The sequence below is a fragment of the Haliotis cracherodii genome, unplaced genomic scaffold (assembly GCF_022045235.1).
Source record: "Haliotis cracherodii isolate W230 unplaced genomic scaffold, xgHalCrac1.p SCAF_19, whole genome shotgun sequence".
NCBI classification, from domain to species: domain Eukaryota; kingdom Metazoa; phylum Mollusca; class Gastropoda; order Lepetellida; family Haliotidae; genus Haliotis; species Haliotis cracherodii.
In genome coordinates, this window is record NW_027266274.1 from 6,651,933 (window position 1) to 6,668,114 (window position 16,182).

At 40.1% G+C, this 16,182-nt stretch overlaps 2 protein-coding genes across 2 annotated transcripts in view; both read left to right on the top strand.

Annotated features, from left to right (window-relative positions):
- Window positions 1–16,182, top strand: part of LOC139467064 (uncharacterized) — a 146,014-nt gene that overhangs the window by 112,117 nt on the left and 17,715 nt on the right. Inside the window, exon 4 of the mRNA XM_071248782.1 lies at window positions 6,287–6,340. Coding sequence (XP_071104883.1) covers window positions 6,287–6,340 — 54 coding nt within the window. The remainder of the gene's footprint in view (window positions 1–6,286; window positions 6,341–16,182) is intronic.
- On the top strand, window positions 2,680–4,040 carry LOC139466867 (uncharacterized). Its single transcript, XM_071248602.1, has one exon. It carries the CDS (start codon window positions 2,680–2,682, stop codon window positions 3,988–3,990), a length of 1,311 nt encoding a protein of 436 aa, XP_071104703.1. The 3' UTR covers window positions 3,991–4,040.

Sequence of the window (16,182 nt, forward strand, 5' to 3'; positions counted from 1 at the left end):
ACGTTTTGGTTGCCAGTGGAATGCAGCCTAAATTCCCTAAGTTTTGCAAATGAAACATCTTGATCATACCAGTCATTATGGAATCCTAGAAGGGCCAATATTACAATGCAACAACGCGACCATGTCTCTTTCAGGATTCATTTACCATAGCTTTTCACGAGTCTAAACCTTTGATCGTGGATTCGAATCACGAATTGGCGCTGATTGTGTTTCTTGGTTTGTCAACACCATACCTTAAAATATCCTCATACATGTAGGTTTCACAAAACTGGTAAGAGAAGAACCATTTGATATTCTTGGGGTGTGGTGATGTCATTTGGCCCTCAATAAATTGGCCCTGCAATTTTTAAAAATAATAATGCTGTTTGAAAAAAGAAATTGCCTGCTGCAAATATTACATCGTTGCAAGGTGGTTTTCTTAAACAAACTTCAGGCACATTGTCTTATTAAAAATCATCTTGTTTTGTAGCTGTAGCTAAAAAATATCTAATCTCGATACAAAATCGCAGCTGTTCATTATGACAGTGTCTGTCACTACTACTGTGCGGCGTCAGGTGACAACCAAATACTTGTTTCTGTATGCAGTTTGTATAAATGGAGGACACTACAGGTAGGACAGGGCTTGCTTATCTTTTTTGCGAACACCTGGTGTCATCACTAATTTTTAACGATTCAGGAAACGCATTTCTCATAAATAACCAAAATGGATAATCAATATATATACATAATCGAAGCAATATGTTAGGGATCATGAATCCTTTTGGGTAATTTTTTATGAAACTGTGTGCTCAGTCTTCGCTACAAAAAAATATATATAAAAAAATATTCAGGGTCACTTCTTTTATTCAGCATATATATCCTAGAATGGAAGTCTTCCACGAAGTTAGAAGATAATGACAAGTGATACTTAGCTATTCATGTCAGCGTACACCAATCCGCCTCGGGAAGAATTTTTCAATAGATACCAGATTACCCAAGGACGGAAATTTGATTTCGCCGCACTTTTTTGGTGATCGGCTGATTTCGCCTGTAATCTAGCGTCGCCGTCTGACAGACGGTTTCTCAGTCTTACATGATCACATCAATATTTACCTTCACTTGTGTCCCGTGTAATCTGATTTACAACGACCAGAAAGAGGAGAAATGTCACGGAGGAACAAGGCTTTGTGACCTTGACCTTGACCTTCAGTTAATTTCATAATTTGCATAATATTGTAAGATCTATCAGAGACCCGCACCGCCGACAAGATAAACTCCTTGTGGAAAATGTTCGGTTGTACAATGTCCCTCAAACGTGATATGTTGACACCAACGGTTGGATCAATTTGTTGGAATATTGCTCCACATAAAGGGAAAGTTGAAGTCATCCCTTGTTTAAATTGAATCTGAATCTATTTCGCTCTGAATCTTTCAGAATAGAGTTAGATATTAAAAAGTTCACTGCTCTCCTTTACTTCTAGCTCAGTTGGGTAGTGGAATATTTAGTGGAAGAGAATTGGTTAGTTGTCCATAAGTTAACATCAGTTCATCGATACATCAAAGATCAGATATATATTTAATGGTAACAGTAACGAGGAAAGAGGGGTTCTGGGTCTAACCGGATTCTTGCTATTTCCATGAAATTGCAGGTAATGAAGAAACCTCCTGAATGCGTTGTGCCTCGTGATCGCAAGTAATGTTATCTAAATAATATATCTCACCACGACGTTCGTGTATGACATGGTAACATATGTTATGTGTAATAGACGTTTTGCCAGACCTTTGATACCGTGTTGCAATGCTTCTCATTCGTTGTGGCGCTCTGGCTAACGACCATGTACGAAACATATTGATTGGCGGTTTTTGGACGTATTGACGTCATATAAAAATGATGTCTTGCCATTTCCTTATTTCTTTAATATGTTCTTTAGAAATGTGTTTCCGTTGAACCTCTCCGCACTCTTCCAGCTTGTGCATCATGACTTGCGACGAAGCTACTCACCTCACAACTATATTATACATAAATAATAACAGTATGCTCGAAATATCTTTCGCGAACTAATGAATAAAAACCCGAGACTGCATTGATACGGTGAAATACTGTTAAAAGAACTTTCCCACTGTAGTCGTCCGGATTAATTGATCATATATACGGATTAATAATGTCCAGTTGTAAGATAAACATTCCGATTACATATGTTTTGTTTATTTTAGTTTATATCAATGACAAAAAAGAGCCTAGAGCATCTCTTCAAATGTTAGAACAATGAAATATTCATTTGCCAAAATATTGCGCACTTGCTCTGGAGTTGTGAGACTAGTCAGTCTGAAAAGATAGACATAATGGAACTCGGAGTTTAACACGATTCTCCTATATTAGATCATTTGGTGTACATGTATTCTACATATTACCTTTTGTATTAATAAAAAAAGAAATACATAAAAACGGTATATGAAAAGTCATCCGTTGGAGTGAGTGAGTGAGTATGGTTTTACGCCGCTTTTAGCAATATTCCAGCAATATCACACATTGTACCCATGTCGGGAATCGAACCCGGGTCTTCGGCGTGAAGAGCGAACGCTTTAACTACTAGGCTACCCGACCGCCCCCACCCCTTGGAAGTCAGCTACATGATCAGTGTCGAACGTCATGAACAACGGCGCGTCACATGGTAGTGTTTTCGTCACAGCAACAGACTGATGCGACTTTGCTTCATCTTGACCTTCAGCTTTAGGTATAGTAATGAACTAGCTGCACAAATTAAGGAAATTTGTACGGATGGTATACAGCTGCATCCAGATATTGTTAAGATATTTCTGTTGCTTTTTGCTGATGATATAGTCCTGTTCTCTAGTACGATAAAAGGTTTACAGAATTTGATAGATCAACTGGAGCTGTACTGTTCTAATTGTAAACTCCAAGTGAACACTGAGAAAACGAAAGTGTTAGTTTTCAAAAAGGGAAATAAACTATCAAGTAGGGAAAAATGGTTCTTCAACTCACAACCGTTAAAAATTGTCACTTCTTATAAATATCTGGGAGTAACCTTCACAGGCAGATTAACGTGGAATTATCACACCAGTAATGCAGCAATGCAGGCAAAAAAGATACTAATGGGAATCTTACATAGTTTGAAAACGTTCACTGATCTCTCATATCAAACCTTTTTTAAAATATTTGATACAAAAATTACTCCAATTCTTTTATATGGAGCAGAGGTCTGGGGGCATACTGAATACAGAACTATTGAACTGGTCCATCTATATGCTTGTAAACGATTCCTTGGCGTAAAAAACTCTACATCGAGTGTTATGGTATATGGTGAATGTGGACGTGTACCACTTTACATATTTCAGCATATTAGAATTCTCAAGTATTGGTTCAAGATTCTTAAAATGCCTATTGATAGATTACCTAGAAAATGTTACAATATGATGTTATTGTATGAAAAACATGGAAGCCGCAGTTGGGTATATGATGTAAAGTCGTTATTAAATGATTGCGGCTATGGGTATGTTTGGCGTAATCAATGTGTACCAAACAATCCAGATTCATTTTTAGTTTCTTTACGCCAGAGACTTAAGGATATATACTTGCAAAAATGGGCATCGCATGTTTTAAGTTCAGAAAAATGCAATTATTACAAGCTTTTCAAGACAACAATTTCCCCAGAATACTATTTGTTTGACATCAACTTTAAAAGGTTTAGAATAAGTTTAGCACAATTTAGATGCAGCTCTCATAGACTTAGGATCGAAGTAGGCAGGCATAGAAACATAGACAGAGAATTGAGAATATGTGAGCAATGTGATTTAAATGTGATTGAAGATGAGTTTCATTTTCTGTTAGTTTGTCCAAAATACGACCACCTTAGAAGAAAATATATTGATCTGCCTGGTTATGTACATCCCACTATACAAAGATTTACAACGATCATGTCAACAACTGATAAAGATACTCTAAAAAATCTATCAATGTTCATTTATCATGCTATGTTAATTAGAATATGACCTGTTAAACGGATCTGTAACCACTCCCGAAAACAGAATTGTACTATGGGCCTGAGGCCTTTCAGTATGGAATAAAACTTATCCTATCCTATCCTAGAACGCGCATGTGCAAACATTGGACATGTATTATACGAGTCGTTCTGCTCTGATGTGTAGTATAGGGATTTTAGTGTGAGTAAAGTGTTCTTGTTCACAGACAGTGTGTAATAATGCCATCAAATTTCAGTATTTACGCCGAACATCAATGAAAGGTACATGTGGACAGAAGAATATATTTCAAGAATATTCTACTTTGAGACATCAAAAACTTTCTGCTCCCTTGTGTTTATCAGCGACTACGATCAGCTAACACTAATTTTGCTACACTCTCGTGCCTTTAAAAACAAATGCACAAAGCCCAGTGTCGTCATAGTTTACTTCCGTATCGGAACTTTATCTTGAATGTTCTCCAAGGACTTCCTGGGTATCTGGTTCTTAAGGTCGACATTTCCGTTTCAACTCTTGATAACGCCACATAAATCAATACTGTGGGATAAAGACCCTGCCCAATCAATTGGTGCTTGAATTGCCATCCCAAGGCACCGAATGATGCTGGCAGGGAGACTACAGGATACATACATGGAAGATACAAGTACACTTATAGATCACACAGTAACTGATGTGGTGATATTTAACTACATGCATCTGAAAAAATTATATGTGATGATGATGTGATGCTGGTGATGTTGTGACGTGTCTATTTTAAAATATATTTAATATTCTAGACGTGTCATGTTAAAGTAGGAGTGATCAATAAGAACAATTGACTTGTACGTCAACTACGGACGTGACGAAGTGCTACGGAACGGAAACAGCAGTTCGATATATCCAAACCGGCATCTATGCTTGTCGTAAGAGGCAACTAACGGGATCGGGTGGTCAGGATCGCTGACTTGGTTGATGCATGTCATCGTATCCCAGTGGTGTGGATTGATGCTCATGTTATCAACCACTGGATTGTCTGGCTCAGACACGATTATTTACAGACCGCCGTCATATAGCTGTGACATCGATGAGTGCGTCATTTAACAACAAATAAAAAGACATGTAAAGGTTCATTGACATAAAATTCTAGCCAGGAGTCCGTTGACTCCGTACACAATTTCTCCCTATTCACATTCCCTATTCACCCTGCTCCCATTTCTCTATTACTGGGGACATTAGGGTGGCCCAGAGGTTAAAGCATTGCTCGATTATTTACAGTCCTATAGTTGGAATGTTGCTGAGTGCGGCGTTAAACAAAAAACAAACGAACCCAAATCTTTGTTCATCTCTAGATATTTTGATTATCATGAACTGGGGACCTACATACATTACATGCCCGGATTCTATACATGATTCATGATTCATATCAGTATCTCGACACGATACGCACACACGTACACGTGAAAAATACCAAAACATACAATACAATGTATCAAATAGTGATAATACTAGGTGTTCGGGAAAAGGTGAGTGTTTCTTGACCCACCTGCCCCCATCACATCCTAAGGCACCCGTCACAAACACACTCAAAGGCAAGTCAATGTTTACCTGACAAAACACGGAAACATGTTGCTAGAGATCACTCTTTCAAGATCAAAGTCGCTATTAGATAATATGGTAGAGCGTCTGCCCGGAGAGTGGAAGGTCGAGGGTTCGATATCCGGCCGCGTCATACGTTATAATATGGTACTTGTTGTTACCCTGCCTTTCACAAGGAATTAAGGGGATAATACAAGGACTGGTCCGCTTAATATACTGTGCCTGTGGTATCCATGTTAAAGAGTTACCTGTCCTTAAATCTGTATGAGTTACTTACATAATAGACAACGTGAGGTGAAAAGGGGTTTAAAGTCGCCCCCAAGATTATTGCAGTTATAAAGCAACGTGTGTGTGTGTGTGTGTGTGTGTGTGTGGCTGCTTGTTTTGGTCCGGACTGATGCCGATTTATAGTGCTAGCACGCTGAGATACCATGCCGCAGTTTAACATGAATACCCCACTCAGACACAGTATACTGACTCCGAGCCGACCAGTCCTTGTTTTAGCCTCTTAATTCCGAGCGCCAAACAGGGCAACAACAAGTACCATCTTTTAACGTTTTTTGGTTTGACGCGGCCGGGGATCGAACCCCGGACATTCCGCTCTCCGGGTGGATGCTCTACCACGGAGGCGATCACTTGTTTATGGTGGTACAATGGCTACGCATTAGTGGATGCGCCAAAATGTTTCAATAATCATGTTTCTTCGTCTTAATTATCTTTTTTTTTCTTGCAGGTTTCCTTAAAAATACTATGCGCGGGTTCACACTTTGTAAAAAGAAAAATAGAGGTGAGTTTTTACATATACGTTTGATTATGTTTAATAAAACGCTGACGATTTTTTTGTTCTGATGATATTTTGCTAGTTGAGTGTCATACGAACATTTAATGAACATATACATGCTCACACGCGACGCTGATGCTGAGATACTGATGAAAAGGAAGACTCACCAATAAGACATGCGTGCATGTTTATTTCCAGATGAAAAAAACCCAGCAGAATTCATAAGGAATAACAAATGTTACAGAGGCGTAGTGCTGATAATATAACTGTTTTGTTGTTACGGCTTCTAATTGAAGATCTTAAAGGCAGCGCACGTCTTTCAATGTCGTCTTTTTTGGATCCTTTAGAACAAAATAGTTCTCATCAAGAGATGATGGAAATAGATTGATTTTGAGCTTTGACTTGGAGAATTATCTTGCCAGTGCATCTTGGGCGAAGAGAAATTGTCATGGAAGTGACATTTAACAATTTGGATATTTTAATGGATTTGTTGGAAAAAGCAGAATGGGTATTGTAAATCGATCGAATACACGACGTTTTCCCTAGCAACTAATTAACACACTTGAAACCCGATCTAACGTTGCCAATATCCGTTTGAAAGTGGCTTAAAACTTTTTACAACAATACAACTGCGGAGGGTATTGATGCTAAATAAGTGTCTGAACTACTGTTTCGTGTATGAGCGTATGAATGGAAAACCGATGGTGACGACCACCTCCGTGGTCTTGTGGTAGAGCATCTGACCTGTGAGTGGAAGGTCCGGGTTCGATCCCTGGTCGCGTTATTCCAAAATACTTGAAAATATGGTACTTGTTGTTACCCTGCCTGACGCTCGGACTAAGGGGGATAATACAAAACTGGTACACTCGGAGTCAGTATACTGTGTCTGAGTGGGGTTTTAGTGCTGAACTGCGGCATGGTATCTCAGTGGGGTGGGAATTAGTCCGGACTAGCTTGTACTAGGAGCCACACACGTAAACGTGCGTGCTACGTGCAATAATCATCACGCGGCGTTAAACCCCATTTCACGTCACCTCACCGAATGGTGACATCACTCATTATGGGCCAACATGGGACATGACGATTGGATCGGACTTCCCCCGAACAACCTGATTTCATTGAAATAATTCCTAGTCACCACACTCTTCGGACTTCAAGGATATCAGAAGGGCACTTGAGCTCCGTAGCCCTACGACGATACTACGTCAGTGTTAATGAACATGTAGAGGAATTAAGATAGGCATAGCGCCAAGATCACTTCGTGGAAGGAGGCCAAAGTAGGTGAACTGGTGAGCAAAATTACAGAGGCATGTAAATCATATATTCGAATCTGGCCCAGACAAACCAGTGAGCGAATGTATGAGCGATGTTTGTACCCGTCGGAGTCCGAAGTCATAGTACTTGACCATCCAATTCCCTTTTTAGTACGCTATATGCTTTCATAAGTAGAATATTTGCTATAGACGACAAAAGGAGACGGGGGAACGTGTGGCCCAGTGGTCTAAGGCGCCGCGATTCGCCGTGCAGAGTTGCGTCCCTTGGGCACGCCAGAAACCTATGATTGTGGGTTTGAATCCCGGTTCGCCCCGATTATGTTTCTAGGTTTGTCAGCACCATACCCGAGCTCGTGGGTTTCACCGAAGTGGTAAACGTCTGAGACCTGCATCACTTCGGGCTTTCCTCCCAAGCCGTGATATAACTGGGATACTGTTTTGAATCCCGGTTCGCCCCGATTATGTTTTTAGGTTTGTCAGCGCCATACCCGTGCTCGTAGGTTTCACCGAGGTGGTAAACGTCCGAGACCTGAATCAATTGGGCCTTTCCTCCCACATTAAGCTGGCACGCCATGATATAACTGGAATAATGTTAAACCCAACTCACTCACTCACTCAAAAGGAGACGCTGTACTGGTGGGTACAGATATCCTTGTGGTTTCGGTCGCCGCATGTCGCTGTGGAGAGTTTCGTCCCTTAAGTATGTCAGAAGCCTGTGATCATGAGTTCGAATCCACATTTTTCCATTGATAATATTTCTAGGTTTGTCACCACCATACCCGCTGTCGTGGGTTTCTCCGAAGCGGTTGATGTCAAGGACCTGCATCACTTCGGGCTTTCCTCCCACATCAAGCTGACACGCCGTGACATACCCGAATACTGTTGGACTTCCAATGGGAGAGGTCAAAACTCACTCCTCCATACGTGGACCACTTGCGCGTTGCAAAGCCTTTCACGTGTCATCGTTTTGGTAGAACATGCAAATTGAAACACCGATGTAATTGCCAAGAACTCATCAAGACACATGACAGGAACATCAATGAACGTGATCGGAACATCAATGAACACGACAGAGACATCAATGAACACAACAGCGACATCAATGTACATGACAAAAACATTGATGAAGACAAGCACGTCAATGCACCTGCTTTGAACAACAATTCACGTGCAATGAGCATCTATGCACATGACCAGAACATTAATACACTTTACTACAACACCAAAGCAAACAGTGAGTAAGTGAGTTGGGCTTAACGCCGCTTTTAACAGTATTCCAGTTATATCACAGCGTGTCAGCTTAATGTGGGAGGAAAGCCCCAAGTGATGCAGGTCTCAGACGTTTACCACTTCGCAGAAACCCACGAGCACGGGTATGGTGCTGATAAACCTAGAAACATAATTGGGGCGAACCGGGATTCGAACCTACAATCATAGGTTTCTGGCGTGTTCAAGAGACGCAACCCTGCACAGCGAATCGCGGCGCCTTAGATGACTGGGCCACCGAGTTTCAGTATATTTCACCACATTACTGTGGTTGTTTAATAAACAGCCTTTGAATAACGAACCCGGTGCTGGCTTGTTTTTCGTAATTCGAAAAAAGAATAACGAGTAACGAACCCATTGCTTACTTCAGGCCCCTTTATAAAACAGAAGTTCCCTTAAGACAATATAGGTTCACGTGAACAGGCTTAGATGTTTACGACATTATTCAACCCACGTAACACGACTATTGTGCCGACACACCAAGAATCATACTCAGTGTCAGTCTGAGGCTCCAACTATAAACCAGCGGATCCTACGATATGATAAGAGGCGTTACTCAACACACAAACAAAAGCTGTGCCAATTCCCGAAAAAGCACGCAACGCCGATGCTGACGCTAATATTCATACAAAAGAAAAGGCGAAAATCATCACCGATCTGCCTTGACTAGTCGGGCTCAGATCTATTTTCTATTGCCATTAAGAACAGTTTACTGCAGATGGGTTGGCGAGCAGGTACTCTTGCACTCTTCCATGGTGAAGATGCGGAGATGTGAAGCATCATTTGAAAGACGTAAACTGTTGTGAATCACGAATAGCGCAAGCTGAGATCTCGAACTGAAGAAAACTAACCACCTGTGAGAACTGTTCCTGGTCATCCCTGTAATTGCATATATAATACAGGTATTGATTCTGTGTGGGAGGGGATATAAATCAAGTACAAGTAGAGTTCTGTGGGTTTCCGTTTGCATATTTGACCTCTTTGTGTATACCCTAGACGGAGAGGTCCTCTGTGGATTCATATTTCATTCATTTCCTATTCCCTGTTCCCCCGCAGTAACTTAATTACATTGTGGGATGTTTGGTTCACAAACTGATCGTGATTCCTACACACGTTTTTATGATACAGTCGTAATCGAATAATCAACTCTTGCTTGAGCAGATTGTTATGGAATAATGATCATGGAATGGTTTTGTTTATTTGTAAACAACGCTCATGTAACCAATGGAAATTGCTTACATTAATGCTATTGTCATGTTCATTGGTCTTCCTGTCATGTTCGACGATGTTCTTTTCGTGTTTCTGTTTCTGTCACGGTCATTTGTGCTCTTACAATGGTCTTTGATGTTCATTCCACTGTCATCTATGTTCTTGTCACGGTCATCTGTGTCCTTGCGATGTTCATCGATGTTCTTGTCATGTTTATCGATGTTCTTGTCACAGTTATCTGTGTTCATGTCATGTTTATTGTCTTCTTGCCATGTTTATCAATGTTCTTGTCATGTTTATCGGTGTTCCTGTCACAGTTATCTGTGTTCATGTCATGTTTATTGTCTTCTTGCCTTGTTTATCGATGTTCTTGTCATGTTTATCGGTGTTCCTGTCACAGTTATCTGTGTTCATATCATGTTTATTGTCTTCTTGCCATGTTTATCGATGTTCTTGCCATATTTATGGAAGTTCTTGTCATGTTCGTCGATGTTCCTGTCACGGCCATCAGTGTTCCTGTTACGAACATCGGTACTCTTGTTATGTCATTTGTCTTCTTTACATACTCTGCTATATACATTTTCATCGATCTGCTTGTCATTTTCTTAATGTTCTTGTCGTATTTAGATTTATTCGTGCCACATTCTAAACTTCGCGGCGATCATGTTCTTCTACAATACGATTTGTTCACTCGAACTCACAGGGTCTTTTGAAATATATTGAGTTATCCGGTATTCGAGACAAGCTTTATATGAAGTTTCAAGCACCCTTACAGCTAAGCCTAAACCATTACAGCATATTCGAAATTATGTCGGTTTTTTTTAAAAAAAACATGCAGAAACCTGTTTCCCTCCACGTAAGTACCTTATATATCAACAGTTCCATACAGCTATCGACATTTAGTTAAGGGTTTTATAATCATTAATGCGAATAATCTGCTATCAAAACATTTCATTTAAAGTCATGTTCATTCACATTTATCACTTCGACACCCACCCTTTTGGCCCAATTGAATCTGTTTTGACAGATAATGGCAGATACAGTTTTGTTTGTTTGTTGTTTAACACCGCACTCAGCAATATTCCAGCTATATGACGGCGGTCTGTAATTAATCGAGTCTGGACCAACAATCCAGTGATTGACATCATGAGCAATTGGGATACAATAACATGCATCAAACTAAGTCAGCGACCCTGACCACCCGATCCCGTTAGTCGCCTCTTACGACAACCATAGTCGTCTCTTACGTCAAGCATGCCTTTTGGGTTGCTGAAGACCTATTCTCTTCCCGGATCTGCACGGGTCAAGTACGTACTCGGGATAATGACTAAACAAACCAGCTGTCTCAACTGGCTTGGAAGAGATACCCAGTCGAGGGGTTTGCAATCACTCACAGAGTCCCAGTGGTAGCAAACAAGACATACCAGAGTCAGCTGATCGTTTGTTCAAGTACCAGACCCTCACTTATTTATAGGGGGTACGGGTGGCCCAGTCGTATAAGGCGCCGCGATTCGCTGTGCCGAGTTACATCCCTTGGGCACGCCAGAAACCTATGATTGTGGGTTCGAATCCCGGTTCGCCCCGATTATGTTTCCAGGTTTGTCAGCACCATACCCGTGATCGTGGGTTTCTTCGAAGTGGTAAACGTGTGAGACCTGCATCACTTCGGGCTTTCCTCCCACATTAAGCTGACACGCCGTGATATAACTGGAATACTGTTAAAAGCGGCGTTAAATCCAACTCACTCACTCATATTTATAGCATTGGTTTGTCAGTACCCGTGCTCACAATGGTAAACGTCCACCACCTGCTCCGATTGGATTTACTTTTAAAGCGTTCGCTCGTCTCGCCGTATACCCGGGTTCGATTCCCCACATGGGTACAATGTGTGAAGCCAATTTATGGTGTCCCCCGACGTGATATTGCTAAAAGCGGCGTAAAACCATACTCACTCACTCCTTCCCAGCTGAAACGCCTTTATGCGCTACTACATCCCCTTCCTCATAAGAATTCCAAATTCAATCATAAATAAATATCCTCGAGGTTTCCTTTGAGATTAAGTAGCCTGACAATCATCTCGTGATCAGAGTTTCTCGTCTTGATGTGTGATAAAGTATAATGTGTAAGGCAGTGGACTAAGCCTACCTGCTTTTAGAACAGAACGCCAAGGAAATGCGTTTATGGGCACATATAAGGATAACCACGCGATAAATCGCAATGAACAAGGAAGTGCGGTTTATTTCATGATAAAATATTGTTCTTTCATGACGCCATTTCTGGAGATTCGAACAACTTGATGACATCGCATATTGGACGACGCTATTTTTGAGAGGGAAGTGCCAGTGAGTTCCTCGTAGCTGTAGCTCGGCAACATAGATATACGCAATGGCCAAACGATCTCTTCCAAAATTGGGAGAGGTATGACAATCGGTGTTGGGAAAAAAAGTACAGATATTTAACCGACGTGAAAATTGTGAGAAAATGCGGGAAAGACCAAATGAAACCCCCTGTTGATTAAATGGACTTGTCCGACGGATTCTATTCAGAGAATCATCATTATTTAAATACGGGTAAATATATTTAAAGTATAGTTAACTACGGTTATAACGAACACGCTTATAACGAACTAACGGATATAACGAACTAACTTTTTACTCCCGTCTATATGCTGTAGTTATGCTGTATATATGCTTATAACGAACTACGGTTATAACGAACTAAAATTAGTAGTCCCTTTGAATTCGTTGTAACCGTAGTTTACTATATGTACCTTTTACTTACATTCTGTCAAAGGCTGTACGTAATGTTGACATCTCATATAAGACATAAACGACTCGTGGTCGTTGTTTATCATACAATAAAACACTGCAGGGAGAATAAACCATTCATGGTTTATTCTCTCTGCAGTGTTTTATTGTACGATAAACAACTCCCACTCGTTTATTTCTTGAATGAATATGTTTTTGCCTTCCGAGACAAGCGATCCGTTATGCAGATTGGAACCCATCATATTAGTTCCGTCAACTTGATACAGGCGACCAATTACGCTGGAACTCTGTAATAATTAAAGCTATGGAAACTTGTACAATCAATAACGCGCGTGGACCGATGTATCACGAGTTCCATTCTTTGAATAAAGCCTTTGAATTGTCACTTCAAAGAAAATATTTATACCTTATTCGATATCGCTGACAGAGCGATATAAAACGTTCCCTTACTAACACTAATCTATACTGAGATTAGTTCACCGTGAATGCATTCTGTCATGTCCTATATATCAGTCATTGCCTTGTCTCAGTGGCATGGTAGCAATTCCTGCAACTGACTGCGCGAGAAGGAAGGTTGCATGCATGGAATGAACACCTGTGTTCAGGAATAATAATAATAATAATAATAATAATAATAATAATAATAAAATACCCAGAATATGTAGAGGGCGTCATGGAAAATGATAAATACAAAATTCTTTGGAATAGGCCCTTTTGCAGTATCCAGGCCAACAAACCTGATCTTGTCCTTTTTGATAAATCCAATGAAATCATTTATATCATTGAATTTTCTGTCCCTTCTGACAGTAATGTGATTGACAAGATTAAGGAAAAACATGGCAAATATGCAGACCTCGCATTCGAAATGTCACGCTTGCATCCAAAGTACCATGTTGTCCGACTCCCCATTGTTCTCGGTGCCTTAGGTTTGGTATCTCCCAATCTGTTGACTGACATTGGGAGAGTACCCGGGTTTGCAAGCAGGAATACAGCCCTTCTGACAATCTGGGTAATGCAGAAGGCTGCAGTGTTGGGGAGTCTTCACATTCTTAAATGTTCTGGGTGGGTTTGAGTAGGCAGCGCTTCCTGGGAGAAGTCCCATTCGCTGTCTAGGCTGCGTGTAGAGGGGGCAAGGGCCCTGAGCTGATGATGAGCCTAACCTGACTGTGCCAGGATCACCAAAACCCTATTTGCTGCAATTAATCTGTAAATAATAATAATAATAATAATAATAATAATAATAATAATAATAAAGCATTCATAGAAGATATTTATACCTTCTTAATAACGCCGATCTATACTTAATCTGTAGATAATAAATGAATGAATGAATGAATAAAGCTGCTCTTTTCGGCACAGATTTACATTTGAAACAGCGTGGGGGTCTTGTGGTTGCAGATTCATATCTTACCCGAGTGTTCATTGAAACATTTTATTTTTACACCAAGTTACCCAGCCACAGATTACTGTTAATTTACTGTTGCAGGAATGAGTGATGGTTAAATAATCATAATATACATTTAACAACATTTTTTTTTAATTTCATTAATATAAAAAAAAACTCGGTATACTTCCTTTTCCTCCTCAGTTTAGATAAAACACAGAACGTGAACGAGAGAGCTTAAAATTAAAGCTTTCAACAATATTTCAGTTATATCGCAACATTTTGAGAATCGGGTTGGAAGCGGTCTTAAAGAACCCATGCTTGTCGTAAGAGACGACTAACGGGATCGGGTTGTCAGGCTCTCTGACTTAGTTGATGCATGTCATCATATCCAAGTTGCGTAGATCGATGCTTAATAATGTCGATCACTGGATTGTCTGGTCCAAACTCGATTATTTACAGACCAACGTCATTTCGCTGTAATATTGCTAAGAGCGACGTTAAGCAACAAATAAACTAACACACATATCATGCAATATTATGTCCCTTCAATGAGGAAATCGCCCAGATCTTAAACCAATCTCTCTATGGTAAAAAACCCACGAGCATGCTTATGTTGCTGATAAACCACAAACAGTGCGAATCTGAGAGTTGAACCCACGATCATACAACTCGGTTAAACCAAAGGGGCAATTTGCGGCGTCCAGGAGACGCTGGCCACCTGACTTCAAGGCAATAAACGCATAAGATAAAGAGACAAATAACTACAGTAAACAACGGTTATAACGAACTCAAAGGGTCCAATAATTTTAGGTCATTATAACCGTAGTTCGTTATTAGCATGTATATAGCAAATGGACGGGTCCAATAAGAAGTTCGTTATATCCGCTAGTTCATGAGAAGCGTGTTCGTACAAGGGGATTTGTTATCCCATTTAGAAACATTTATTTAGCTAAGCCACTCTCGTGTTCTGAAAACGTAATAAAAGCCCCCTTTGCTGTTTTTGAGGAAAAAGTGACTGAATTTACATTCGATATATTTCAATCAGCATCAAACAAACTATAACGAAAGAGCTGAAAGGAATATTTGCAACGTAATGCTATATACATAAGACAGGATATTATGGCAAGAATGAGACATCCCAGGGACACCAATTACGTTTGCCAACATTGAGAAAACGGGAATTTGGCCATAAAGTTTAAATTAAATTTAAGGTATATCGTCATCTCATATCGTTAATAATTGACAAAAATCCTATTCCCGTTCACTGATTTACCCAAAGCTAGAAAAATTAAAACTAGTGAAACAGTCTCATTGTTTCATATTCAGATCCATGCGTACAGATTCATACGACTCTTGCTCAAAAGTTGGTTGATCACGTTACAGCAAGGCCTTTCAAAATTTGAAGCATCAGTGACCAAAAAGGTCAAATGCAATTCTCTGTTTTGACTTGTACAATATGTTCAACAACTGACTTGTCATTTAGCGAACACCAGGTATCATAACTATTTGATAGTGATTCATAAACAAATGCAATGATATAGTCGGGTTCCAACAATGGACTCTGATTGTGATAATGGAAAAAGTTTTGCCGGTTGTAAACTCATAATAATTACTGTCAATTAAAAGATTACCTCGTTTACGTGTACGTAGATCTGACCCCAAAAGCGATGTTATATTGCCGTTATAGCGTTAAAAGCGTTCATTCTCTCGTTATGTGAAAATCTAGTTATACAGACCGACCAGTACACGTTCAAAGCCAACATAAGTCCAATGGAAGTTTTCTCGCCCAGACGCCAAGGTCATGGCTGAAGAAACTCAAACAGTCCAAACGTGGCTGCTAGAAGATATCAGGGTCATTATGGAGATTTGACGGGATCCTGTTGAAACTGGCACAGTGATTTGCACTTAAGCTGAGGAGAATTGAAACCATCACACAATGGTTTG